Source organism: Rhineura floridana, chromosome 8 (genome assembly GCF_030035675.1).
Source record: "Rhineura floridana isolate rRhiFlo1 chromosome 8, rRhiFlo1.hap2, whole genome shotgun sequence".
In the NCBI taxonomy this organism is placed as follows: domain Eukaryota; kingdom Metazoa; phylum Chordata; class Lepidosauria; order Squamata; family Rhineuridae; genus Rhineura; species Rhineura floridana.
In genome coordinates, this window is record NC_084487.1 from 92,695,548 (window position 1) to 92,721,703 (window position 26,156).

The 26,156-nt window shown below is 40.3% G+C and overlaps 1 protein-coding gene across 2 annotated transcripts; it reads left to right on the forward strand.

The window, feature by feature from the left end:
• The first annotated feature begins 771 nt into the window (after nt 1–771).
• ING3 (inhibitor of growth family member 3) lies at nt 772–22,341 on the forward strand. 2 transcript variants are annotated; one of them, XM_061640091.1, is made up of 12 exons: nt 772–1,010; nt 1,153–1,224; nt 3,536–3,636; nt 11,082–11,147; nt 12,141–12,237; nt 13,312–13,383; nt 14,202–14,321; nt 16,636–16,793; nt 17,657–17,847; nt 18,608–18,800; nt 20,631–20,669; nt 21,338–22,341. In XM_061640091.1, exons 1-12 carry the CDS (start codon nt 983–985, stop codon nt 21,452–21,454), a joined length of 1,254 nt encoding a protein of 417 aa, XP_061496075.1. In that variant the 5' UTR covers nt 772–982; the 3' UTR covers nt 21,455–22,341. The 2 variants fall into 2 exon arrangements, with proteins under 2 accessions (XP_061496075.1, XP_061496076.1); XM_061640092.1 differs by lacking the exons at nt 772–1,010; nt 1,153–1,224 and adding an exon at nt 1,233–1,546.
• The last annotated feature ends 3,815 nt before the right edge of the window (nt 22,342–26,156 follow it).

Consider the following 26,156-nt stretch of genomic DNA (forward strand, 5'->3'; position numbering starts at 1 on the left):
AGAAATCAGTTGAACACACCTCACCTACGCAATCCTATACACAATTACTTGGGAGAAAGTGTCACTGAGCTCAGAGTGAATAGACATGCACAGGATTCCGTCTTACTGAACATAGTGAAACTAACTTCTCAGTAATTTTGCATAGGGTTACAGTTAGGTGCAATGATTCTACTTCCCGTCGCAGGATTTAGTATCAAAACCATAAACACTTCGCTTGTTCCCTTTCAGCGTTGCAGTGTAGATTTTATTGCCCGAGTGCCGCCCTGAGTGCCCTATTTTAGGGGATGTTATGTTAATTTGGAGGAAAGGGCAGGATAGAAACACTTTAAATAAATAAATACATTTTATTATATCGTAGGTCAGATTTTTGAAAGATCCACTCCCAGGTTGATAAAAAACTAAAAGTACAATCCTGCAATCCTTACCTGGGAGCAAGCCCCATTGAACGGAACGAGGCTTACCTACAAGTAAGGATGCATAGAACACTGATCTACTAGCTAAGCTTCCTTGGCTCGTACAGTAATAGTCTCACGAAAGGCAAACTCTCATTAGATCCGCAAATAACTTGAAAGTATATCGCAAGGCACAGCGGGGCGATCACAACTTCCCGCGTCGCCGTAACCTCCTCCCACAGCTGCCGCTTCAATAGCGATGCTTAATGGAATATGTAGTTCTTGCGTATTCCTACCTCCCTGCCTTTGGCCACACAACTACATTTCCCAGAAAACAAGGGTACAGCGCGAGCCGCACGCCTACGTCAGATGCCTAGGGAGCCAATCGCGTCGTAACCGACGCGAGCGGCGTCAGCCGCCAATGTTGTTTTCGCTGAGTCGAGCTGCTGGTGTTGTTGGCGGTGCCGGCGCCATATTGGAAGGGACGAGGCGGTATTTTTTCCACCTTTACCCCACCCTCTTTCCCCCCTCCTCGCTCGTCGCAGAGATAACGGAGGCCCCTCAGCACAGGCCTCACTGTCAACGTCGCCATGCTGTACCTAGAGGATTATCTCGAAAGTGAGTCTTTGTTGTGGGGAGCGAGGCGGGGGTCACCAGGCCCGAAGGGGGGGGGACAGAGAGCGAAGCGGAGGCTCCTCCCACTCCTTCCTCCCCTTTTCATGTCGGCTAACTCGCTCCTTCTCTCCTCCCCTCCCTGCAGTGATCGAACAACTTCCCATGGATCTCCGCGACAGGTTCACTGAGATGCGCGAGATGGACCTGCAGGTGCAGAGTACGTGAGTCGGCCCCGCCCACAGACCGCCTCCTTGGCGCGGTCTCGCGCAGCCCAACGAGGGACGGGCTGGACGAGGTCCCGCCCGCCCTCCGTCCCCCGAGATAAGTTAAGTTGCTGTGAGCGACATAGGCGGCCCCACCCGCCGCGCAGAAACGCAAGCTTTGTAATAAGCCCCGATAATACAAGCTGTCTGGCTACAGTGTGCAGCCTGACGGGACGTAAGCCCCCTGGAGTTAAACAGGATTTTCTTCTCAGTAAGCATACGCGGGATACTTACCAGGAAGGAAGCCCTGTTGAGCTCAGTGGGACTTCATTCCAAGTAAGCATGGTTAGGAAGGAAGTTACTACAGTAAAACCGTAAAGCATGATTTTCTGAATAGCATTAGGATTTGTATAATTTATTTCACGGAATAACCATTTTATGGAGTAATTTTTGATCCAAATGTTGCCAGATCAAACCCTACCCAAGCATTCTATGTCCCCTGATCATGGGACTTAGAAATTAACTTCTTATAAAGACAGTAGAGTACCATAGGACTCTACAGGGCGGGAGTGTGCAATTTTAACATGTGTTGATATGCTATAATATCAGACTTAAAATGATCCATGAATTATATCAATGTTATCTGACAGACACACATGTAGTTTTCATGTAAACACAAGACAAATAGAAAAAATGCAGGTGTGTACATACAATTTTGTTTCCTCACACAAATCTGCATACTTCCCCACCACCACAAAACTAAAACGAGCAAAACACCTCCCCGCAAAATAAAACACAGACAAAAAAAGCAGGCAGTATCCCCCTCCAAAGAACAGGCAACCACCTCCACTAAACACCCCTTCAAGAACTAAAAACAACTCACTTAAAAAACGGAAGAGCTCACAGATGCCTCATTAGGAACCCATAGCCTAAAGACAAGCACATTCTGTATACAAGCAGACACAAGTACCCCTTCTGCATAAAGGGACAAGCTGGAGCTGATAACACTTTCACCCAGGACAGCAGACACAGTATCTGAAGCAAGGAGGAACTTATCTCTTAGCAACCACTGCTTTTTCTTTGCTAATCTGATGGGTTCTCTCCAGCAACAGGATTAACGCTGTAGGTTCTAGTTCACCTTTTGTAGCCCAGTTCCCTCTAGAACTGCATTCTGTCCATTTTCTGTATGTGAAATTATGCAGGATTGAAAATGAGATAACACCTTAACCACTACACCACACTGGCTCTCTTTTTTTTTTTATGGGAATCTTCAGGAACCCATATGGAAGAGGAGTGAGGATTTAAATCAGTCTGTGGAATAATAGGCATTGTTCTCAGACTCACAGGAAAGAAAATTAATTCAATAAAGAAGCCATCTCTAGAATATGTCACTACACAGTACCACATTATAAATCAGCAGAATTTGTACATCCTAGTAGAGGATGGACCAGAAAGTAAAAGCTGGCTCTCACAAATATCCCTACCGGGGAATAAGCAGTCTCCACTGACATCCATTGCAATCATTTTCTTAGACTGACCTTTTCCCCAGTGTAACTTTTGCCTGGATCAGGACCTGCAAGAATGCTCCGAACGTTAGTTGGATGTGGCTTAAATCCCCCCACGCAGCCGTTTCTCCGACATGTCCCCAGAACACTCCTTTTTCGGGCATTATGCTTGCTTCCGTCAGCTCCCGTTCCATTGTGCTGGGCTTCCCCGGCTGAGCCAGCAGGGTTCTGGCTCCACCACAGCTGAGCCAGGATGAGGGGCTTCTGCCAGCGTAGCCTGACTGACCGGGACCCCTCAGCCCAGAGTAAATAGCAGTTGGATTGCACCCTTTATCATATTGGGTCTGTTGTGCTGGTGTACTAATTTTTCTCATTGCTTTACGTAGCAATGTCAGCAGTTAAGAATTCTGGGTTGCAGTTGATGTGTTTGCTGTGGGTTTTAAAGACAGGCACAGAGCTCCTAAATATATTATCCAAAATTAAGCCTTATTCTTTTTAATAAAATTTGACTCCAACTAAATGCATTTGGACTTGCAGACTAAGGCTTGTGATGATACATGCATTTATTTGGGAGTAAGTTCTATAGAATTCAATGAGACATATTCCTGAGAAATAATTCTTAGGATTGTCTTGTGTGCCCCTAAAATCTTAAAATGAGACTAATAGAAAAGGTAAAATTGACCACTCATCACATGACCACACATGTATTCATTTTCTTAAGAACATACCCAAAAGTATATATACTTACTTCTATTATTCAGTTACTTTGCATATTTATACAAGGTAAATGAACGTGCTCTAATGTTCTGTGTGTTTTAAGATGCAATGGATCAACTGGAGCAAAGAGTAAATGAATTTTTTATGAATGCAAAGAAAAATAAACCAGAATGGAGAGAAGAACAAATGACATCAATTAAAAAGGTAAGAATAAGGTAAAATCTGATCAAAAGAAGTAAACCCCCACAATCATACTGTTGAATTGGTTCTGATGATACCCTGACAGGAGATTGGATTTTTTTCAAGTCTCACACAAACTATCTACTCAGAGCTAAGAAATTATAGAAGACCATGGCTGACCTTCTGTACAATTAAAAGCACAACTTGCAATTTTTTTTCAGAACTGATCTCTTGTTTTGCCTGAAAATGAATAAGTGACTTCTAAGCAGAGTTAAAGAAATAAATATACATTTTTATTTTATTGGGACATTTATTCAGGCTTAGGATCAGGGTGTTTGTATTGTAAATTTGGAATGTTAGTGTAAAAAGCCTAAAACAAGCTCCCCTTCAGAAATAGTCACAAAGAAAGATTTGAATGGATTTCCTGCAGCTTGAATCATTTCTTTGAACATGGGCTTTGGCTGAACTGCAGATTTGAAATGCAAAAATGTCTTAAGTGTGAGCAGCATCTTTAATTCCAGTGTCTCATTCTTCAAGGACAATAAGCATTAAGCTGTTTTTTTGTTTGTTTGTTTGTTTTACAAATTTCCTGGTCCCTTCGTATGGGTATTATTTTTGGTATGCACAGCATTTTATAACTTTCATTCTCATGCTTCATTATTCAGGGGAGATAATACTTTACTGTATTTTGAATTTCTCTTCCATGTTTCTGTTGGAAATGGGGCAAGAGCAACTCCTGTTTGGGTTCTTTTGTTTGTAATCTAGAAGGAAGATAGAGTTAGGGTCCTCCAGCTGGCTAGATGCCTACCTTTACCTGTGCTGTTCTCTGCCTAACTTCCTTACATTGTAAACTGATATGCTCAGGAAAGCTGACCTGCCCCTCCTTCCTTTGTCTTCTTCTTTGACTGTCTGAGGAGAGAGGAGACATCTTTGTCTTCGCTGTCTCTCCTGAGCCATGAGGGCAATACCGAAGTCTGGGCATTGTGCCTCCAACTTAGTTAGTTAGTTAGAACTTGGTATGCCTTTCCTATCTACTATGTATTTCTATAAATAAAGTAGCTTTTCTTATTTTACAAAGTCTTAAGTCTTGGTGATCTAAATGCAGGGTAAAAGCCTGCTTCTAAGGTAAATACACACACAGCTCAGACACACACAGCTCAGAGTATCTCTGCATGTATATATTTCCATAACAAAGGGTTAAGCTTGCCCAGTTACTATTATTATTTATTATTTATTTAATTTATTAGTCGCCCATCTGGCTGGTTGTCCAGCCACTCTGGGCGACGTACAAGATAAAACAATACATTAAAACATTAAAATTTAAAACCATAACCGTAAGAAACCTAACCTACCCCAAAAGCCTGCCTGAAGAGCCAGGTCTTCAAGGCCCGGCGGAAGCTTATCATAGAAGGGGCATGGTGGAGTTCATTTGGGAGAGAGTTCCACAGGGTGGGGGCCACTATTGAAAAACCCCTCTCTAGTCCTCACCAGTCTAGCTGTTTTAACCGGTGGGATCGAGGGAAGGTCTTCTGAGGCTGATCTTGTTGAGCGGCATCCCTGACGATGCTGGAGGCGCTCCTTCAGATAGACTGGGCTAAAACCGTATAGGGTTTTAAAGGTCAAAACCAACACCTTGAATTGGGCCCGGTAAACAACCGGTAGCCAGTGCAACTCCTTCAGCACTGGAGTGATGTGATCTTGCCGGCGGCTGCCTTTAATCAGACGAGCCGCTGCATTCTGTACCAGTTGCAGCTTCCGGACCGTTTTCAAGGGTAACCCCACGTAGAGCGCATTACAGTAGTCTAGGCGAGAGGTGACCAGGGCATGTACTACCGGTGGGAGGAGATGGTTGGGAAGGTAGGGGCGCAGCCTCCGTATCAGATGGAGTTGATGCAGCGCCGCCCGGCTCACAGCCGAGACTTGAGCCTCCATGGTCAGCTGGGAGTCAAGAATGACCCCCAGGCTGCGGACCTGGTCTTTCAGGGGCAAACGTACCCCATTGAGCACCAGGTCCACATCCCCCAGCCTTCCCTTGTCTCCCACAAACAGTACCTCGGTTTTGTCAGGGTTCAACTTATTCCTTCCCATCCAGCCACTCACCGACTCCAGGCACTTGGACAGGGTTTCTACAGCCAACCTCGGTGAAGATTTAAATGAGAGATAGAGCTGCGTGTCATCCGCATACTGATGACATTGCAGCCCAAATCTCCTGATGATTGTCCCCAGCGGCTTTATATAGATGTTGAACAGCATCGGGGAGAGGATGGAACCCTGTGGCACCCCACAAGTGAGAGGCCAAGGATCCGAAACCTCATCCTCCAATGCCACTCTTTGGTACCTACCAGAGAGGAAGGAATGGAACCACTGCAATACAGTGCCCCCTATGCCTAACCTCTTCAGGCGGTCCAGGAGGATAACGTGGTCAACGGTATCGAAAGCCGCTGAGAGATCCAGGAGGACAAGGAAGGTGCATTCGCCCCTATCCCACGCCCTCCTCATATCATCTACCAAGGCGACCAAGGCTGTTTCAGTCCCATGTCCAGGCCTGAAGCCCGATTGAAATGGATCCAGATAATCCGCTTCCTCCAAGTGCGCTTGCAACTGTTTTGCCACCACCCGCTCAATCGCTTGCCTAAGAATGGCAAATTTGAGACTGGGCGAAAGTTGTTCAGATCTTGGGGATCCAAGGAGGGCTTCTTTAAGATTGGTTTTATTACTGCCTCCTTGAGCGATGATGGCATCACTCCCTCTTCGAGAGATGTATTTACCACCATCTTGATCCCCTCACCCAGTCTATCTTTGCAGTTCATAATGAGCCACAATGGGCAAGGATCGAGTAAGCAAGTGGTTGGCTTTAAGGTTGAAAGCACCTTGTCCACTTCATCAGATGGAAGAAGCTGGAACTGATCCCACACCACCAGAGCATCACTGGTCACCTCTGGCTCGCTCACTGTGTCCACAGCGCACGGAATAGCACTCTTAATACGATCAATTTTCTCCGTAAAGTGTTTAGCAAACTCGTCACAGGAGGCCTTAGCATGTTCCATTGGTTCTGGAGCAACTGGACCGACCAGGCTCCGGACCACTTGGAACAGTCTCCTGGGACAGCACTCTGCAGTTGCAATAGAGGCAGCATAAAAATCTTTTTTTGCTGCCCTTATTGCCACATGATAGGCTGCCGCAGCCGCTCTAACATGTGTCCGTTCGTCGTCAGAGCGAGATTTCCGCCACCGGCGCTCTAGCCGTCTCACCTCCCGCCTCAGAGTTCGCAACCGTGGGGTGAACCATGGTGCCATCTGAGTTCTATTCAGGGGGAGAGGGCGTTTCGGAGCCACCCGGTCTAATGCCCTGGCGATTGCGGCATTCCACCCCTCCACCAGGGTCTTCGCCGAGTGGCTGTGTGCATGCTCCAGAGAATCCCCAAGCGCATTCAGGAATCCATCAGGATCCATCAGACGCCTGGGGCGGACCATTTTAATAGGTCCTCCACCCCCACGGAGGGTTTGTGGCACTGAAAGGTCCAACCTCACCAAGTAGTGGTCTGACCATGACAAGGGGGTGATGGATGTACCCCCAATTTTCAGATCACTCCCCTCCTCTCCCAAGACAAACACAAGGTCGAGTGCATGACCGGCTACATGGGTGGGCCCCATTGTAATAAGGTGCAGCTCCCAGGAAGCCATGGTTTCCATGAAGTCCTGAGGCACCCCAGTAAGGATGGCCTCTGAATGTACATTGAAGTCCCCCAATACCAGCAGGTTTGGGGACTGTACACGCACAGCCGAGACCACCTCCAGCACCTCGGCCAGGGAGTCCGTCGTGCAGCGGGGTGGGCGGTACCCGAGCAGAATCCCTAGACTGCCCTTTGGGCCCAACCTCCAGTACATGCAATCTGCCACCTTGGTCTCACAGAGAGGAGGTCTGGTGAGAACCAGGGACCTTCGGTAAATAACCGCCACTCCCCCTCCCCGACTACCGACCCTCGGCTGCTGTGCATACAAGAAACCAGCTGGACACATGGCTGCAAGGATAGGAGCAGCAGCCTCATCCAGCCAGGTTTCCGTAATACATGCCAGGTCCGCGCCCTCATCCAATATCATATCATGGATGAGGGATGTTTTTTGGGCAACAGACCTGGCATTGCACAGCAGCAGTCGAAGGCCAGAGTGTGGAGTCAAGCATCCCCCAGCTGTCTGTTGGCTCTGGACAGGCCCGGAACAGGGGACAGATATTATGCATCTCTCCCTAGTTGAACTAAATTGAGCTGCAGGTTGTGCCTGAAAGCTAAAAAGGCTAAGAACTGTGTGTGATTTACAAAAGAGATCGAAAGGAGACTTTAGGTTAGAGAAAGAAAAGCAGAACAAAAGATAGGAAACCGTAGCTGAAGAATCAACACTTAATACAAGCATCCCAAGGACAATTATGCAATTTGAAGTCTTCGAATGATGGCACTTTCTAAAGGGGAGTATCTGCATGGAGTTCTGGCTGATCCTGAACCCTCAGCAGCGGATGAAGCAGCCACTGCATCCTGGAAGCGTAAGCATACCAAAGTGAAATCTATTTCTGCGTTATCAGATGAGGCACTAAATGTTTGCATGGGCTGTAGGAATGCTAAAGAAATACGGGAAAAGCTTGAAAATGTGTGTCACAGAAAATCTAAAAATCATGTGATGTTCCTTTATAAGTTGCTGTACATGCTGAAACAATCTGACAGAAGATCTAAATCTGCATCTGGAGAGATTTACAAGTCTATTTCGAAAATTAGAAACACGTGGAAGATCATTGGATGAAGATTTACAAAAAGTTATTTTGCTGGCCTCTAAATCAACGTCATTATATAATGGCTTGCATACTAGAACAGACAGATCAGAACCTGGATCAGACTATGGGTTATTTGAAAGATCAGGACTATAAAGAGAGACAGGAACAAGCTCTATCTGAAAAAGCAAATTTTACTGTGGGCAGAAACAGCAACCAAAGGCAGGATAGAGAGATGAGTCATGCTGCAAAGCCACAGCAGGGTACAGACAAAGGAAGAATTGCTGAAGCGTTCCAATCACATAGTGACTGATGGAAGGAATGATGATTTTAAAACCAGATCAACAGTGGGGCTACCATACATCTAATAAATGATAAAAATTGTTTAAGAACTTTAGCCCCCATACACAGAATGTTATTACAGCATCAGGAGACATTTTCTGTTCTCAAGGAATAGGCACGGTGAAGCTGCTTTGCAAAATGGCAGAGAGCACCAGAGAGTTTGAACTGAAAAATTGCCTATTTGTTCCAGCACTTATAGATAATGAGTGCCACTAAAATAATGGAGCTTGGAGGTGAACATTTTTTCAGTAACAAAATTTGCCAAGTTTTAGACCAAGGAGAAGTATGTTGTACTGAAAAATGGACTTCACATTTGGAATATTTTGAAACTATGCATGCAAATACAGCCAAAGAAACCTGTGATTCTAGATGTTTACATGTTTGGCATAGAAGAATGGGACATGCCAGCTTAGCCATAATCAATGCTCTAGAGAAGGAAAATTTGGCTAGAGGCATTAAAATTGGACAGCGTAAATACACAGAAAAATGTGAATGTTGTGTAAAGACAAAAAGTGAAACCAAAATTTCCTAAGAAAAGTGAAAGGAAAACTACAAAACCTCTAGAATTAATTCACACAGTCCTTTGTGGGCCCATGAGAACACCATCACAGGGCGGAAATTTATACATGCTTACTTTCATAGATGATTACTCAGAGTATACTACAATGTACCTACTGAGAGAGAAAAGTCAAGTACTTCAAAAATTGAAGGGCTATATCAGAATTGTGTCCAACAAATTTGGCAGAAAGCCACAAATAAGATCTGACAATGGAGGAGAATTTGTGTTCAGGGCTATGCAAGATTTTCTACATGAGGAAGGCATGGAGCACCAGACTACTGTTGTTTATACTCTGGAACAAAATGGGGTTGCGGAACGCATGAACCAAACTCTTGGACAGATGATTCATTCCTTGTTGGAAGATGCAGTTACCACAGAAGTACTGGGGGGGGGGAATAGCTGTTACTGCCACCTATCTGCAGAACCGACTTCCGGCAGCTGCAACCAACAAAACACCTTTCGAGCTATGGAATGACCAAGCGTGTCTCACCTTCGTGTATTTGGCTGCAAGGTCTTTGTACACATCCCGAAACAAAAGAGGTCAAAATTTGACAACATTGCCAAGGAAGGTATATTCATTGGATATTCTTTAATGCAGAAGGGATACCAAGTCATAGATCCCAAAACTGGTGAAGCTGGAGTATACAGAGCTGTCCACTGGGAAGGAAAGTGTGCACACCAACTAGAAGAGGCACCACACCAAACAGATAACGGTGAAATGGAAGAAGACACTGAGCTATTCTTTCACAACAGAAGGGATCACAATAATACACCAGCAGGAGAAGATGAGTCTGAGCCAGAAGAGGCATCAGAGCCAAAAGACAGCTGAAGCGCCAGCACCAAGATGCTTTGAACGCACCAACAAAGGTGTACCACCAGATGGACTTACTTACTGATTTATGTTGATGATCTACTGTTGGCTTATCAAGACCCACTGGACAAGCAACAACTAGTGAATCATCTCAACAAAGAGGTTGAAGTGAAGTGCCTCGGTGAGGTCACTCACTACCGCAGAATACAGATTGAAAGAGATGATGGATCCTTATTGCTGAGTCAAAGACAAGATCCAAGACCTTCTCAAGAATCTAGGACTGAAGAATGCACCTATTCCAATGGCAGTAGGATACCTGAAACCAGGCCACAACAAACAACCATGGGAAGACCATGAGAGCTACAGACAAGCCATTGGAAAACTTCTGTATATCAGTACTGTTACCAGGCCAGATGTGGCAGTTGCAGTGGGATACCTGTGCAGAAAAACCAGCTCACCAACCAAGAAGGACTGGGAAGCAATCGAGAGTGGCAATATATCTACTATGTATTTCTGTAAATAAAGTACCTTTTCTTACTTTACTAAAAAGTCTCAGTGATCTAAATGCAGGGTAAAAGCCTGCTTCTAAGGTAAATACACACACTGGCACACACGCAGCTCAGACCACTGAGTGCATATATATATTTCCATAACAGTTTCAAAACGGGTGTGGTGGATTAAATAGTCATATTTGAACTTAAAAGTAAATCATGCTCTCAACTTTCATTGTGATATCTCAGTATTTAGCAGTGTTATTATATCATAAACATACAAAACACCAAATGAGCAAATTAAACTAACAGTCTTCATTTCACTCAGCCAGTTACCTTAAAATAGCTTTTTCAAAAACTTGTTAACTCTGATCTTCAGAGTTTTTATTTTTTAAAAAATAACATTTCTCATTGGGTAATTTCACCCTAGTTAGTTATTACTCATTTGTAATCATAACTTAAAATGATGTTTGAAGATACTTTGCTTTTCTTATTTGTTCCCAAACAGGATTACTATAAAGCCCTAGAAGATGCAGATGAAAAAGTACAGTTGGCCAATCAGATATATGATTTAGTAAGTAAAATACAGAACTTAGATTATGAACTTTAATTCACAGACTTTTAAAACTTTTAACACTCATTCTTAAATATGACATGCTGCCAATCTGGCAGGTAGAGCAGAAGCCTGCTTTCCCTTGCTAGTACATAGTTGGGAGCACACTTTAAGGCTCCTGATTGTGCATTGGCAGCCACATCTCTCCCTGCCCCACGCCTGATGTCACATATGATGAAAGGTGGGTGTGGTTTGGGGGAAAACTTCCTCACAGGCCAAATTTGAACCCCTGGTGGGCTAAGTTTGGCCTGCAGGCTGGAGATTCCCCAACCCTGCTTTAGATAATCTCCAGGCAATGGGCGCATCCCAGTGGGATTTGTGCATTTTTAAATGGCAGTCTTCCATCCATTCCATTTCACAATTAAAAAAAAAAAGTTCAGGGGTGGGGGGAGGTTGCTGTTGTTTGTAAAGCAAATTCAAAATCCTCTTAGGTATGTAGAACTAGTAGTGGAGGGTTTTAATTGCAGCCATACTTTGCAGTCATTTGAGTACAAAAGGTTTCCAAAAACTTTTCATGTTCATAAGACTTTAAAATATCTTACTTTCTTCATATGTTTTGTTAATAGAAATAAGTTCCTGAGGTGTGGTCCAGCTTGTACATGATTGTTCAATTTTTTTCAGTCCTGCAATCCTGTATACATTCACACAGAAGTAAAGCCCATTCAATTAAATAACTTATTGTTCAATAATTTATTTCTCAGTATACACATTTAAGAGCAAGTGCCATTGACTTTAACGAAACTGGCTTCTGAGTAGACCTGTATAAGACTACATTGTTAGGTTTTTTTAACATTTTCCTGTGCAGAGAACTTACTATGCAGATTCTAATTAGTGATTTTAAAATATATAATATTAGTGTTTTTCACACTTCATAGTAACATTTTTTATTTTATGACGTTATAAAGCTGGCTGAAAAATAATCTGACATTTTAAAAAAATCTATTCTTAAATCAGGTAGACCGTCACTTAAGAAAATTGGACCAGGAATTAGCAAAATTTAAAATGGAGCTTGAGGCAGATAATGCTGGGATTACAGAAATATTGGAAAGACGTAAGTATGTTTGGTGGCCTTTTCCAGGTATTAGAATTTTGCCAGCACATATGTTGGTACTGCAACAATAGAGCATTTTCTCTCTCTCTCTTTTGTCTCTTTGTTAATTATATAATAAAATAATGACCAATAAGACTGTGGCTCAGGTTTCTTCTTGAGTGATAACACAGTAGCATGAACAAGAGAATCTGTATTACAATAGATATTTATTTATTTATTTATTATACTTGTATACCGCCCCATAGCCGAAGCTCTCTGGGCCGTTTACAGTAACTAAAAACAAATACAATTTAAAATACATCTTTTAAAAAACAATTTGAATACTGTAAACTACCTTTTTAGTTTATTTCCTCAGCATTTTACAGTATACCATTTTAAGCTTAATTGTAAGCCATCTTTAAAGTTTATTTTCAACATATTATGCATTAAAAAGAAAAATAGTCTTGGATGGTCTCATGTGGAGGATCTTATCTGTTGCTTTTGTACACATTCATATTGATAGGGCAGAGTGGGATAGCTCAGGCCTAGGAGCCAAATATGGTTCTCCAGGCCGTACTCTGCAGGCCACATCCTTTACCAGCACTGCATGCCTTCCTTGAGTGTTTTGCCTGGCTGAAATGTGTCCTTGAACTATGACAATATTTCTCACCTGCCTGGATTGAGAGATGTGTGGGAGTGAATGGCTGGAATGTAATCTTGTAGTTTGTACAAATATAAGAGTCACATCTATTGTTCTGCCCACTTTTGTCTCTGTCCCAGCCCACCAGTGACATGCAGCCCCTGGAAAGTTACCCATGAGACAGTGTGTCCCATGCACTTAAAAAGATTCCCCATCTTTGTGGTAGGGTTCTCTTCAAATCTCAAGATGCCAATGGGTTTAATCTGAAAAAAATAAAAACCAGGATGCAGAACAAAAATCTTTCTGGTGAATTTCATAGTACCTGTTTCTTCTGACTTTATTCTTTTGCAAATGAAAATAAAATGTAGTTTATTCTAAAAATGGTATAGACTAATGAAACTAAAGTTTTTAACGCAGTCATAACTATTTTATCTTCCAAAAACTCTTATCAATAGGTTCTTTGGAACTGGATACACCATCACAGCCATTGAATAACCATCATGCTCATTCACACACTCCAGTAGAAAGTAAGTTGAAAGTTTCAACGTTTGCTTTTGCATTAATGTGAACATGGCCAGTTCTGCCATGAGCCACATTGCTCAGACAGCAGATCATGCCACGCCACCCACTGCCACCATAACCATGGCTGTTGGTTTGATTGCTGCTGCTGCCAAGCCTGCCCAGTCGCTGCTGCTCCTGCCCGCCTGATCAATCTGCTAGCACAGCAGTGGTGGTGCAGGCACATTCCGAAGCACCCACAGCATGCTTCACCCTGAGGAAGGTTTCCTTTCTCAGGGCAAAACATTGTTCTCAAGGGTGCCTCAGAGAGTGCCTGTGGTGCTGCTGTCACTTTACCATGAATGCAACAAATACTGTTTAAAGTAACTTTGGTTACTTCAGACTATTGCTATCGTCATGGTAAAGTGACAGTGTTGCAGGCACTCTAAGGCAATCTCATCCTCAATGCATCACTCTGACTTTTCTCAGAGTACAGCTTTGAACTTGTCAGTGCAGCCTCCAGAGGCAGTGGGACAAATAGGAAGTGGTGGTGGGGTGGTCTCAAGTGGTGCATTGCGTTGTGCTTGCCCAGGGTATGAATGAAAAATAATAGTACAGAATTAATTTCCTAAACAAATATCTGTCATTAAGAGCTGTCTGTGTCATAAAACTACCACCAGAATTTGGCACAATCTATTGAACAGAGATCTTGGAGTGAAAATTGGTGGTGCTTTTCATGGTATGTACACTTGGTTTTTTTTTCTTCTGTAGTCAGTGTTAAGTCCTTTGCATAACACCTCAAGTGAGACTTTTGGATTAATAGTGTGTGTCTTCTTTGCTCATATAGAACGGAAGCATAACCCCTCATCTCACCATGCAGCAGCAGATCATGTCCCTGAAAAGAAGTTTAAGTCTGAAGCTCTTCTGTCAACTCTCACTTCAGATGCCTCGAAAGAAAATGCACCAGGTAATTAAAATGTCAAACATAAGTGAAGTTTTCAACATACATGTCAAAGTGAGAATATTCTGTTTCCTGGCTTAATAATGGCATTGCTTCTACTTGCTGTTCAAAGAACGCAGGTAAAATCTATTTTTTAAAGTGTTTGTTGTCAGAATTAAAGATAACAACTGTGTAACACATCTGATACACAAAGAGCTTCTAAAGTTAAAGGCAACTGTCTCAATGTTAGCAAATTGAACCGATAGTTAACCCTGGTGAGTTACTTGGAGTAAGCAGAACAGAATGCTGATACTGTGGCAGCTTTCTAGGAAGTAACTCCTGTATTACATGTGTATGTAATACAACAAAATTGTCACTGATGGAGGACAGGAGTAAGGCAAAGAGGAGGAATGTTTCCTTCCTCCTGTTTTCTTATTTGTCTTCTTGGCTCCATGGAGTTGTCTTTGCAGACAGCCACCATCTTGAGAAGAGGGGTTGCAACAGCAGCTTTCCAGTTCCTGTGATGGTTATAGGGGCCAGTGTGTGCAAGAGAGAGAGATCACTCACCTTCTCCCAACCTTGTCTTGTGCTCAGAAGACAAAGGTGACAAGATGCATTCATTCCCTGATTGGAAGCACTTGCTTCATTCTCCTACCCACCTCAGAAATGGTGTGGGTGATTAATTTAGCTGGGAGAGTGTACCTATGGAGGAGAACTGCCTCCTCACAGCTTGAAAGATCTTGTTGAGGCAGGAGGAAAATTTGGACCCTGTGTTCCCACTTGCTCATCCAACAGACTTACTCTTCTTCTCACTCATCCCCTCATATATTTCATTACCTTATTTCCTTACCTACTTTCTTCAGCCAATTTCCCATTGTCTTTTCCCCTCCTCCATACCACGGTTACCCCTTCACCTCACTCAACCCTCTTTTTATTTGATTGTTTGTCAGGCCCTACAGTGACATGGCTGTATTTTCCTGCCTCCACAAACAACACTTTGTTTTGGCCTTTGAAGAGGTATACTGTTAGGAAAGAGTACTCCAAGGCCAGTCCCTGTTAGCACTACATTCAAAGCTGCAAAAGGGACTGTGATGGTGTTTCCACCATGTAGATTTTCTGTTTAACTGAACGGTCTTCCTAATATGGAAGAATCACTTCCCAGGCTCATTTTTGGCAGTAATTCCACCTATACATGGAAGTGGAGCCCATTTTACCAATATAAGGAGTGACAGTTGCCACAGGCCAAATTGACTTATTAATTATGGCAGAATTCCCTTCCTGTTTTGTTTTATTTTAGGGGGGCAAAAATGCAATTTTTTTCCAGATAACTTTTCTTTCTAAAGATACTTACCATTGCACTATTTTGAACTGTACTCTAGAAAGTACAAGAAAATTGGCTCACAGGCAAGTCAGGTGTGCCATCTAACAATTTAGTTAATTATTTTATTGCCTTTAATTTGATTCTCAAGACATGCACTTTTTAGGTTAGGTGTTGTAGTATAGTTATCTTCATTAAAAGGAAGTAGTCCTGTACTAATCTGGATATCAACAGCATTGCTCTAGTAATCCTATCAAATGATATATTGATATTTGAAATAATGAACTCACTTTCCCACAGTCTTACTATTTATTTATTTTAGTACTTATTTATTAGACTTTTTATCTGCCCTTCACCATAGTATAATCATGCAATTAACATATATATATCTATATATAGATATATAGATATGAAAGCAGCACAGTTTCGATTAAAGAAAATAGAAGAGGTGTAAAGATGTAAGGAAAAACGGAAGATGTTATTTCTTGTAAACCATTTAGAGGCTTTTTGCAATCAAGCTTTATGTAAATTTTGTTAAATAGATAAATAAGAGGTGGGAGCCACAAAAACCCTTTAACTATCAAAGGGCAGGGAAAAGTGTGTCTTCAGCATATGACAGAAGCTGTATAATGAAGATGTTAGATACACTTCTGGGGAGAGAGTTCCACAGCTTGCAGGCTACCACAGAGAAGGCCCTCTCCCAGACTGCCATTCCCTGCACTTCTCAGCATAGTGAAACTACCAAGAGCACTCCCTCAGTTGATATTTTAACACCAGAGAGCCTCTATTACTTTATCGTTTAAGCCTACATCGTTTAAGTCCTGGGGTGAGAGAGCAAATGTATGGAGACATCTGATGAATAGAACGATGCCAAGACTTTTTACAGATCATTATATCCTGTGACTATATTTGTTCATTAAACAACTGGGTAATTTTTCACTGGTAATGGCAGCTGAAGTAAATTTAAATCTACTTTTAGTTTTCATTTTGGACTATATAAATGTGTTCCCTTTGTTCATCAAGGGTGTCGAAACAGTAATTCATCATCCTCATCCAACAGTGCATATAATGCAAATTCTTCTCAGCCATTGGCATCGTATAACCTGGGCTCATTATCTTCAGGAGCTGGAGCTGGTGCTATTACCATGGCAGCAGCTCAGGCAGTGCAAGCCACAGCACAGGTAAGGAATTCTAAATACTTTTTTTTTAAAATGCCTACCTCAGGTAGTCTGTTTTGGACAACTTCTATTCAGGGTAGATTGGTATTTGGTTTAGATTAGATTTTCAATAAAGTCACCTTCTATAAACATAAATTTTTATGGCACTGGATCAACGGCTCCCAAACTATGGTCCATGGACTACAAGTGGACCATGACTTTCATTTAGTTGGTCCATGGTGTGTCTGTGAAGAGCGTTTACAATTTGAATGCTATGGAATTCAAATTTTAATACAAAAAATACAATATAAGAAATAAAAGAAGCAGTACAAATACAATTAAAGGTGTCTAGTACCAGTCATTACAGTCAGAAAAATTCTTAAGAGATCTGCCAAGACCCTCAGCAATTTTCAAGTGGTCCATGGGGGAAAAAAGGTTGGGAACCACTGCACTGGATTATATAGGAAAGGAGACAATTATTTTACACAGAGCATTCTAAAAACTATTTACAGCAGATTTAACCATAAACCTGCATGTGTTTACTGAGACTTGCAGACTAATCCTGTACATGTCTACTCAGAAGTAAGTTCTGTTGAGTTCAGTGGAGCTTACTCTGAAGTAAGTGGACATTGGATTGCAATCTTAGGCTACAGTCCTGTGGAGTCACTTAAGAGTAAGTCACATTGAAATAGCATGTAAGATCGAGGTAGGAATATCCAGCTTGGTTTCTTAGGGCATATAGGTATGAAAGATCAAACCACAATTCATAAAGTGTTGGAAACACTAGTATATTCTTTAAATAACGCTATACAACTAATAGGTGAAAACATGCTTTACATTTTTATTAGCAACAACGTACTATATTAATATTGCTGGTTTTCTTTTAGATGAAGGAAGGGAGGAGAACGTCTAGCCTAAAAGCAAGTTATGAAGCTTTTAAGAACAATGACTTCCAACTTGGAAGAGAATTTTCATTATCCAGAGATACAGCTGGATACTCATCATCAGCTTTGGCATCTACATTATCACAGACATTGAGTTCATCAACCACAGATTCACGGAGTGGTCGAAAAAGCAAGTGGGTTCATAAAAAATGATCTCTTAAGCTGGGGTTGGTTAAGCATTTGCAGAAATTATAAATTTATTATCAATCATGTTAGCAGTTTTTAAACAGAAAATTCAATATTTTGAAGTGGTGGTCTTATTTTGGTACATGCTCTGACTCTGAGATGATTCAAGCTATGCATTCCGTTAACTTGGCCACTCCATTGCCCAGTGGTACTCTTTCTGTAGTACTGAAGGGTTTCTGGCTCTTAAACTCTAGAAGAAATGCTAAATCAAAATAAAATATAAATGTAGCCATCCACAGACTAGTTTATAGAACTTACAAACGTAGGGTAAACCTCCATGGAAAATCAACAAGGATTTTCAAGGAAATGGTAAATAATAATCTAGCTCCTCAGCAGCTCCAGATTTTGGAAGAAATTGACTGGTACTGAGGTGGTTATGAAATATGGGCTTACACTGTATATAATTAATATTGCTGGTGAAACTGTTAAAGGATTATCTTTAAAAAACGTGATGAGCCAGTACAGACATAACATCCCCAGTTCTTAATTATAGGAAATAATGCAATTATGAAGTTGATACCTGCAGTGAGGGAGGCTTATACAATTTCTCATAGTGGAAATGCTCATTACTAGACTGTTAAATAGTTTGTTTTTAAAAAAAACTTTCATGCCAAATATACCTCACTGTAGTGTCTTTGTAGTTTCAGTACACACACAACCTTATGGAAAGTAAGGGGAGAAAACATTGGATGTATCTTTATTTTTCAGAAACAATAACAAAACTTCGAGTCAGCAATCATCTTCCTCTTCCTCGTCTTCCTCTTTGTCATCTTGTTCCTCATCCTCGGCTCTAGCACAGGAACTGTCTCAACAAACAGCAGTAATACCTGAGTCTGAATCTAATAGCCAAGTTGATTGGACCTATGATCCGAATGAGCCACGTTACTGCATTTGTAATCAGGTATATTCTGTTAAATATGATATATTAAAGAGTAGAATACATGTACTTAGGGTAAAAAGTTTCATAGTTTTATAGGATAGTTTCGTTGATTCATTGACTTTGGCTCATTTGCTGAGAATAGAGATAGCAGATTCTATATAATAAACTATTCAACTTGAAATGATTGCACTTAAAAGATTATAAAGTGCTTGGGACTGCACATTATAATGACTGACCTATAAAGTTAGGCAATTGCGATGATAAAGTGTTGATATATGCAGAATGCCCAGTTTTGTTTTGTTTTAAATGAACTATTTTCATTGTATTGTGGCTTTTTATTAAAATTGTTGAAAATGTATAGATAGTGCTAATGTATAGGGGTTTTCAGTATTAGCTTCTGCACTTTGTGTCTCTTTGCTGTTTCACCTCAGTGCATAGACAGCTTCTGCAATACTCGCATGCCGTCCTTCCTGTGGGCTCTTCAATTTTTTTATTCCTTTAACAGTGTACCATTTACAAAAACAATGTATAGTGTATAAATGTATCTAGCATGATTTTTGATCATAGAACTTTATTTTTGTAGCTGCATAATTTGTAGTTTAGTGAAGGAATCTTGGCATTTCGTTTTCACATAGTAATATCTGAAGGTCAGTGTTTATGAGGAATGTTAAAGCATTTGCTCTGGAAGTAAAAATAACATGTATTATTTGAAAAGTAGTTAAAAATATCAGCACCGTACAAATCTTACAAATAAAAGATAGGCCCATCTTCAGACTTACAATCTCATGAGACAAGAAGTAAGGGGGAAATCGGGCATAAAGAGGAAATAAAGTGGCAAAGACCTGAATAAACAAAGATTGAATAAATAGGAAGTGCACATATCTGGCACCTGGTCATTCTAGAGAGATGTTTCTGTAAGCAAAACAATCTTGACCGTGTTAACCTTTTTTTAAAAATGTAAAACCTAAAACTAGTTTGAGGCATTTTAATGCTTTCAGAAAAACTGCTTAATTTGGGGGATAGTGATGCAGAACTGATTCAGGTAATGACTGGGGTAATGGAATTAGCTGTTTAAACTTTGGTTTTAGTATTACTGTTGCTTCGTTACACAGACATTATTTGTCTGTGCACACTATTCACTTTAATATAGATCTCTCTTGGTGATTTGACAGTAGGAAAAGGCAAAGCATAGTTAATACCTCTTTTTTGAAAGCCAAATCTGCTCTGTAATAATGTGGTCCAACTCAGATCATCTTTGAATTAGGTCACAGAAAAGTTCTCTGTTGACAACAAACAAACCTGCAGTCAGGACTATCTGTACACATACTGAACATAAGATAAGTGCTAATCTCACCTAAGGCATGGTGAGCACAGCCAGATTTACAGACTAGGGCCTTTCAGATTTTCATCTGAAAACACATAAGAAAATTTTCGGTTAAAATGAAAGGCATATACTCTACATAGAATAAGTAGGCACAGACAATAGGTATTAAAGCTCTACATTTTAAAAAATGTAGAAAGTTAATGCCCTCCTAATCTTTTTATAAGAAACGTTTATTTTTATCCAGGCAGTTTATCAAAGTGACAGCCAAAACAAGTGTAAAATTGATGCCTTATTGATTTTGGATTAACTAGAAAATCAAACACTTCTTGGGTATCTAAATAATGGAAACAAAGCAAAACAACGCAAAAACAGAAAAGCAAATGCGTAACATGAATGTTTCCAACATAAAACAATTTGCATAGTACACCATTTATGGCCTCTTAATAATATCTCATTGTTGTGAAAAATGCTCTGATCATGGAAGATGTTAATGCTCTCTAAACTATGCATATTGTGTTATTTCATAGGTGTCCTATGGTGAAATGGTGGGCTGTGATAACCAGGATGTAAGTATGGAAAAGCCGAAAAAAGAATAGGAGTAAAGCTATGCTGCTGAAAATTCAATTTTAATTCCAGTTTTCTAGTTTAAACCAGAATTTTGAGCCAAGTTCCAAAGAAAGATTAGACATGTGCAGAGGCACATGCGCACCAAGGTTTCACTTTTTCTAGCAGCAGTTCTTCATGATGTAGCTGAGGATGTTTAGTTGCTTTGAGTTTCAGGTCAGTTTGTTGGCCTTGAGGTTGAATGGAGATTGGTGTTGGAAGGGGAGAATTTAGAACCCCTGTTGTCCATACAAAGCTCTCTCGGTCAGAGCCATGGTAAAATTGTATAGCATATAAATTTAAATCTATGAAGCTTACCAAAGAGGTCAGGTATTTTTTTGCTTCTGTACTTTTCCCAATTGATTCCAAACCTTAGCTATTAAAGCTAGTAATATGATTTTCTTTTTGTGCAATAAAATAAGGCTATGGATATCTGCCCAAACAGATGTTTTAAAGTGTTTTTAGTGCTTTTGTTTGCCACCCTGGGCTCCTGCTGGGAGGAAGGGCAGGGTATAAATCAAATAATAAATATATAAATAAATAAACAAACCTATACTGTGTTGTAGAGTCTGGTATTTTGTAATGTCAGCCTTTAGGGACCAATTAATGTCTTTGTTTACTTTTCTTACAGTGCCCTATAGAGTGGTTCCATTATGGTTGTGTTGGATTGACAGAAGCACCAAAAGGAAAATGGTACTGTCCACAGTGTACTGCTGCAATGAAGAGAAGAGGCAATAGGCATAAATAAATGTTCTGCTCACTTCAGTTAAAAACATTGTGCTACTTTGGGGTGGGGGAGGGAATGCGTCTTTGAAACCAGTCAAAAGAGGATTGATTTAGTTGTCATAAAATGTTGACTTCTTAATTTTGCTAGTTGTGTTTTAATATTGTACTTAAATTATTTATGCACTGCTGTTGTGCTATAAATACGTTTCCAGTTAGCCATGGATTGTTCCAGTGGCAAACATATGCAGGCATTTGTACTTTCAAACCATTTCCCTAAGCAGTGGGCATTCCACAACAATTCAGTCTTCAAATAATTCCAGCAAATTAAAATTTTGAATGGTTTTATATTTAGCTGGCATTCTACTGCATGTTCTGTACTTGAGCTGTTATGTGGATTTTTGTGTATATAAGTGGTGCAGAAAATCAGAATGTTAAGAGAATGGATTTTTTCAGATGCCTTTATAGCTTTGTTTCTTGTTGAAACTGAATTCAGCAGGCTGAAGAAAATGGTTCTTGTATACACTGGGCTGGTGTCCTCTTAGGGTTACTTGATAAATAAAAACAGACTCTTGTACACTTTAAACAAAACAAATTGTACCACTAGTCTTTATATGTTTGGGGGCCATTCAGGGTACAGGTCATTAAAAAGGGTGTTAAAGTGATAAACCTTTTATACCAAATGTGTTTATTTTTTTGTGCAAGTGATCCTTTAAATTGAAACTGTATTAGGTGTTAAAATGAAAAAAAAATCAAACACTAGTATTAATGCTTGGCATACTTTATCAGAAAAGTACAGTAAAACATTTCATGGAGGCTTTCATAATATACTGTCTAACTGGAGGATTTTAAATAGTTTTTATTTTTTAAAAAATATATATAAATAAAAGGTTTCCATCTCTGACATACTAAGTACTACGCCTATTGTGTGGTTGTTTTTACTGACAGAATTCTCTCATTTTAATAATACTAAGTGGATTTAAGCAGAAAATTAAAAAAATAAAAGTCTCATACAACTGAAATTTGATACATTTTATATTACTCTTAAGAAATGCTTGTCTATATTTAAATGAAAACTCATAGTGTATTTAAAAGTAATGCTTGCCCAAGCTCAGCTCACAATTAATACATGGCAGAAACAATGTTATGTAAAACTTTTTCAACATGCCTTGAAGAATATATCAGGGTGATATCCAATGACATCTGCCCACTTGCACAACAGGACTTTCGGTTTCTCCTCTCGCTCTGTAGCCCCCCACACTCCCTAACATCTCCACAGCAGTACTTGCGGGCAGGGTGTGAAGAGGGAGGAGAAACCCTATTGCATGTGCAGACAAGCAGATACTGAATCACCTTCAGAATCCAAATCTGGCAAGGGCCAATACATATGCAAAACTTGATTTCTCTGTGTGGATCATTCCCACCCCCCAAATAACAAGCAGTTGCGTTTGGATAAGCGGTTCTCCCCTGAGTTTGGCCATCTTTGAAAACCTCAGCCTGGCCTTGGGCAAATCACAATCTCTCAGCCTAACCTACTTCATGGGCATAGGATAACCCCATGTAACCTCTCCTGAGCTGCTAGGGCATGATATATATGTAATAAACCCTACTCTAAAGTGAATTAAATGGCAAGATACAAAGAACAGCCAAAGTTTAACTGTTCATAGAACCACACTGAAACTGAGTAGACACCTTTTTTTCAGTTGGAACAAAGGGTAAGAGAGAAGCAAGGGCTACTGTCCTTGTGTATAACCGCATTGCATATATTTTGTTTTTCATCTAAATACTTTTCAGGAGTGAGTTTCTTTTGTTAAAGAAGTTACAACTAAAGTATTTTTTTACTGAAAACTAGCATCATCTTAGTGGTTATCCAGAACCACTTATTTGAAAGTAAGCTCTGTTAAATAGATTTAGGCTGCATGCCCTAAGTATATTAAGGCACTTTATTTTCTCCAAAGAATCCTGGAAACTAGTTTATTTGTCACAGAGTTACAATCCCCAGCACCGTTAATAAACTACAGTTCCCAGATTCTTTGGGGGAAATAATGTGCTTTAAATGTATGATGTGGATACAGCCTTACAGAGCAATCTAACAGAATAATCCAACTTGCCAGAGGCCAGCAAGAGCGAGGTGAAGCTGGCAAAAGGGGCTGCCACATCCAGCTGCCACTCACAGGTCCCCTGGAGGAGAGGACACTGGATGTGCCAGCAGGGCACAGCAGAAGGAAACAAAATACATGTTTCCTTCCACCACCCCTTTTTCTTTTTTTTTTTTTTCAATAATTTTTATTCAGATTTTCATAAAACATACAAGACGAAATCATAAAACATTCAAAGACAAAAAACAAAATCAAAAATAGTTAAACAAAAAAAAAAAAAAGAAAAAAAAAACAAAAATAAAAAATAAAGAGTAAAATATTGACTTCCCATTTGTCAAAGATCAAATCAGTTATAAGTCTATAATATATAACAATCCTGTCTCTTAAGTCATATTATAAAATCACTTTCCTCCAGTAGTTATCTTACTTAATCATCAAATCTCATAAACATTACTTTATTCTTTCCACAAAAAGTCAAAGAGAGGTTTCAATTCTTTAAGAAATATATCTATCAATTTTTTTTTCCAGATAAGCATATCGATTAATCCATCTCATTACTAATTATGATAATCTTATTGTCATAACCATAGTCAAAATAAACATTTCAATTAATCCATCACATCAGAATCTGTTAGGTTCAGTAATTTCAGTAGCCATTGTTCTATTATCCCTATTAGTTCCATTTTCCATCTTCCATCTTCAGTAGTCTTGTTAAGTCCAGTAATTTCAATATCCAATCTTCCATTATCAGTATTCCATAATAATCTTGCTGTCAAAGCCATAGTCATATAGTAAGAGTCTGATGGGAATTACCTCTATCCCAAATATTTTCTTGCCATCCATTCTGAATAGGTTGCTGAAATACTGCTGTAAAATCATATCTCTGTTCTTTTTTTCAAAATACACTGGGTCATCTCTTAAAAGTTTTTCCATTGTCACATGGCTGCAGTTAATTCCATAGATTTTCTCTATATTGGGCTCCATCACATCATTCCAGTCCAGAAGATTATCCATGCCATTGATAACTTTATCTCTAGAATCTTCATTAATTTCTTCAGAGATAACATTGAGTTCCAAACAATAGATTTTATTTCTAAAGTCCATAGACTCCAAATCTTGTTCCTGTTCCACGTTTGTTCCAATCTCCGGGATCTCCTCTCTCACAGGGACCCCTGTTCCAGTCTCCAGGGTCTCCTCTCTCACAGGGACCCCTGTTCCAGTCTCCAGGGTCTCCTCTCTCACAAGGACCCCTATGTCTTTAATCTCCTGTGTCTCCAAACAATAGATTTTGTTTCTAAAGTCCATAGACTCCAAATCTTTTTCCTGTTCCACGTTTGTTCCAATCTCCGGGGTCTCCTCTCTCACAGGGACCCCTTCCAGGGTCACCTCTCTCACAGGGACCCCTATATCTTTAATCTCCTGCTTCATTTTACTCAATTCAATTTTCAGCTCCTTACAACCCTGTCGCAGGTTTTGTTTCGTTATCTCAATCTCATCCATTATTTTCTGAAACATAGTTATTTCCAGATTCTCAGCCACTTTCTTAATTGCCATTTTAAAAGAAAAATATAGGAAAACCACTTCTTATTTCAGCAACAATTGGGTTAATACTCCAAACTTGGTGACATCACAGTATAAACAGAGCAGACAGCCTTATCTCTCCATGCTTAAGTAAACAAAATGCAGTTCCCAGGATCGAAACAATTAATGGCGGTCGTCAGGAAACAGATTCGTCAAAATAAAATAGACCAAAAAGAGAGTAGTCTCAGACAATATAATATTCTTCAAAATAAAAATCTGGAATAGAAATCCCTCTTCTGTGTATATCTTTAGAATGCAAATCCAGGACAGCTTTTTGCAACAAAAACAGAGATAAGCTATTAATTAGTAAGTAGCAGAGAGAAGTTATGGCTCCCCAGTGAGATGTCAAAAACCGATCAATCTGGCAAATCTCTTTTAAACAGCAACAATTTAAGTCAAGTAAAAGAAAAATATAGAAAGAAGGGTGCTTGCCTGTTAGTGCGTTCTCTCTTAGAAGATAAGATGAACGTTCGCTTTATCAGATAGAGCTTGTTGTTGAAAATCCGTCCCACCTTCGTCGGCTGGACCTCGTCCCATAAATTAATGAGATCTGGTCGTCCCAACAAAAATAGGCTTTGAGGTTAATCTCTTCGTTTCTCCCTACCCGGGAGAAGTTTAATCAGTCAAAAAAAAAAAAAAAAACCTGACTGATATATCTGAATAAGCTTCTTTTGAGGCAGGAGCCCGTCTCAAAAGCAGGCACAGGCTAAGTCACCCTTCCCGGAAGTCCTTCCACCACCCCTTTTTCCAGTGTACTGGCTGCTGTGATGGAGGGCTGCATCGAATAGGACCTGGATATTTATTTATTTATTTATTGCATTTGTATATCGCCCCATAGCTGAAGCGCTCTGGGCACTTTTTAACAATTAAAAACATTAAAAACAAGTATACAAATTTAAAAATAAATTTTAAAAAAGCAATTTAAAAACACATGCTAAAATGGCTGGGAGAAGAGGAAAGTCACATGTCCCTCCAGCACCTCCTCCAACACCCCCCGGAACACCCCTTTTGCAGACTTTCTGCGAGCTTCTGGCTCGCTTTACACTC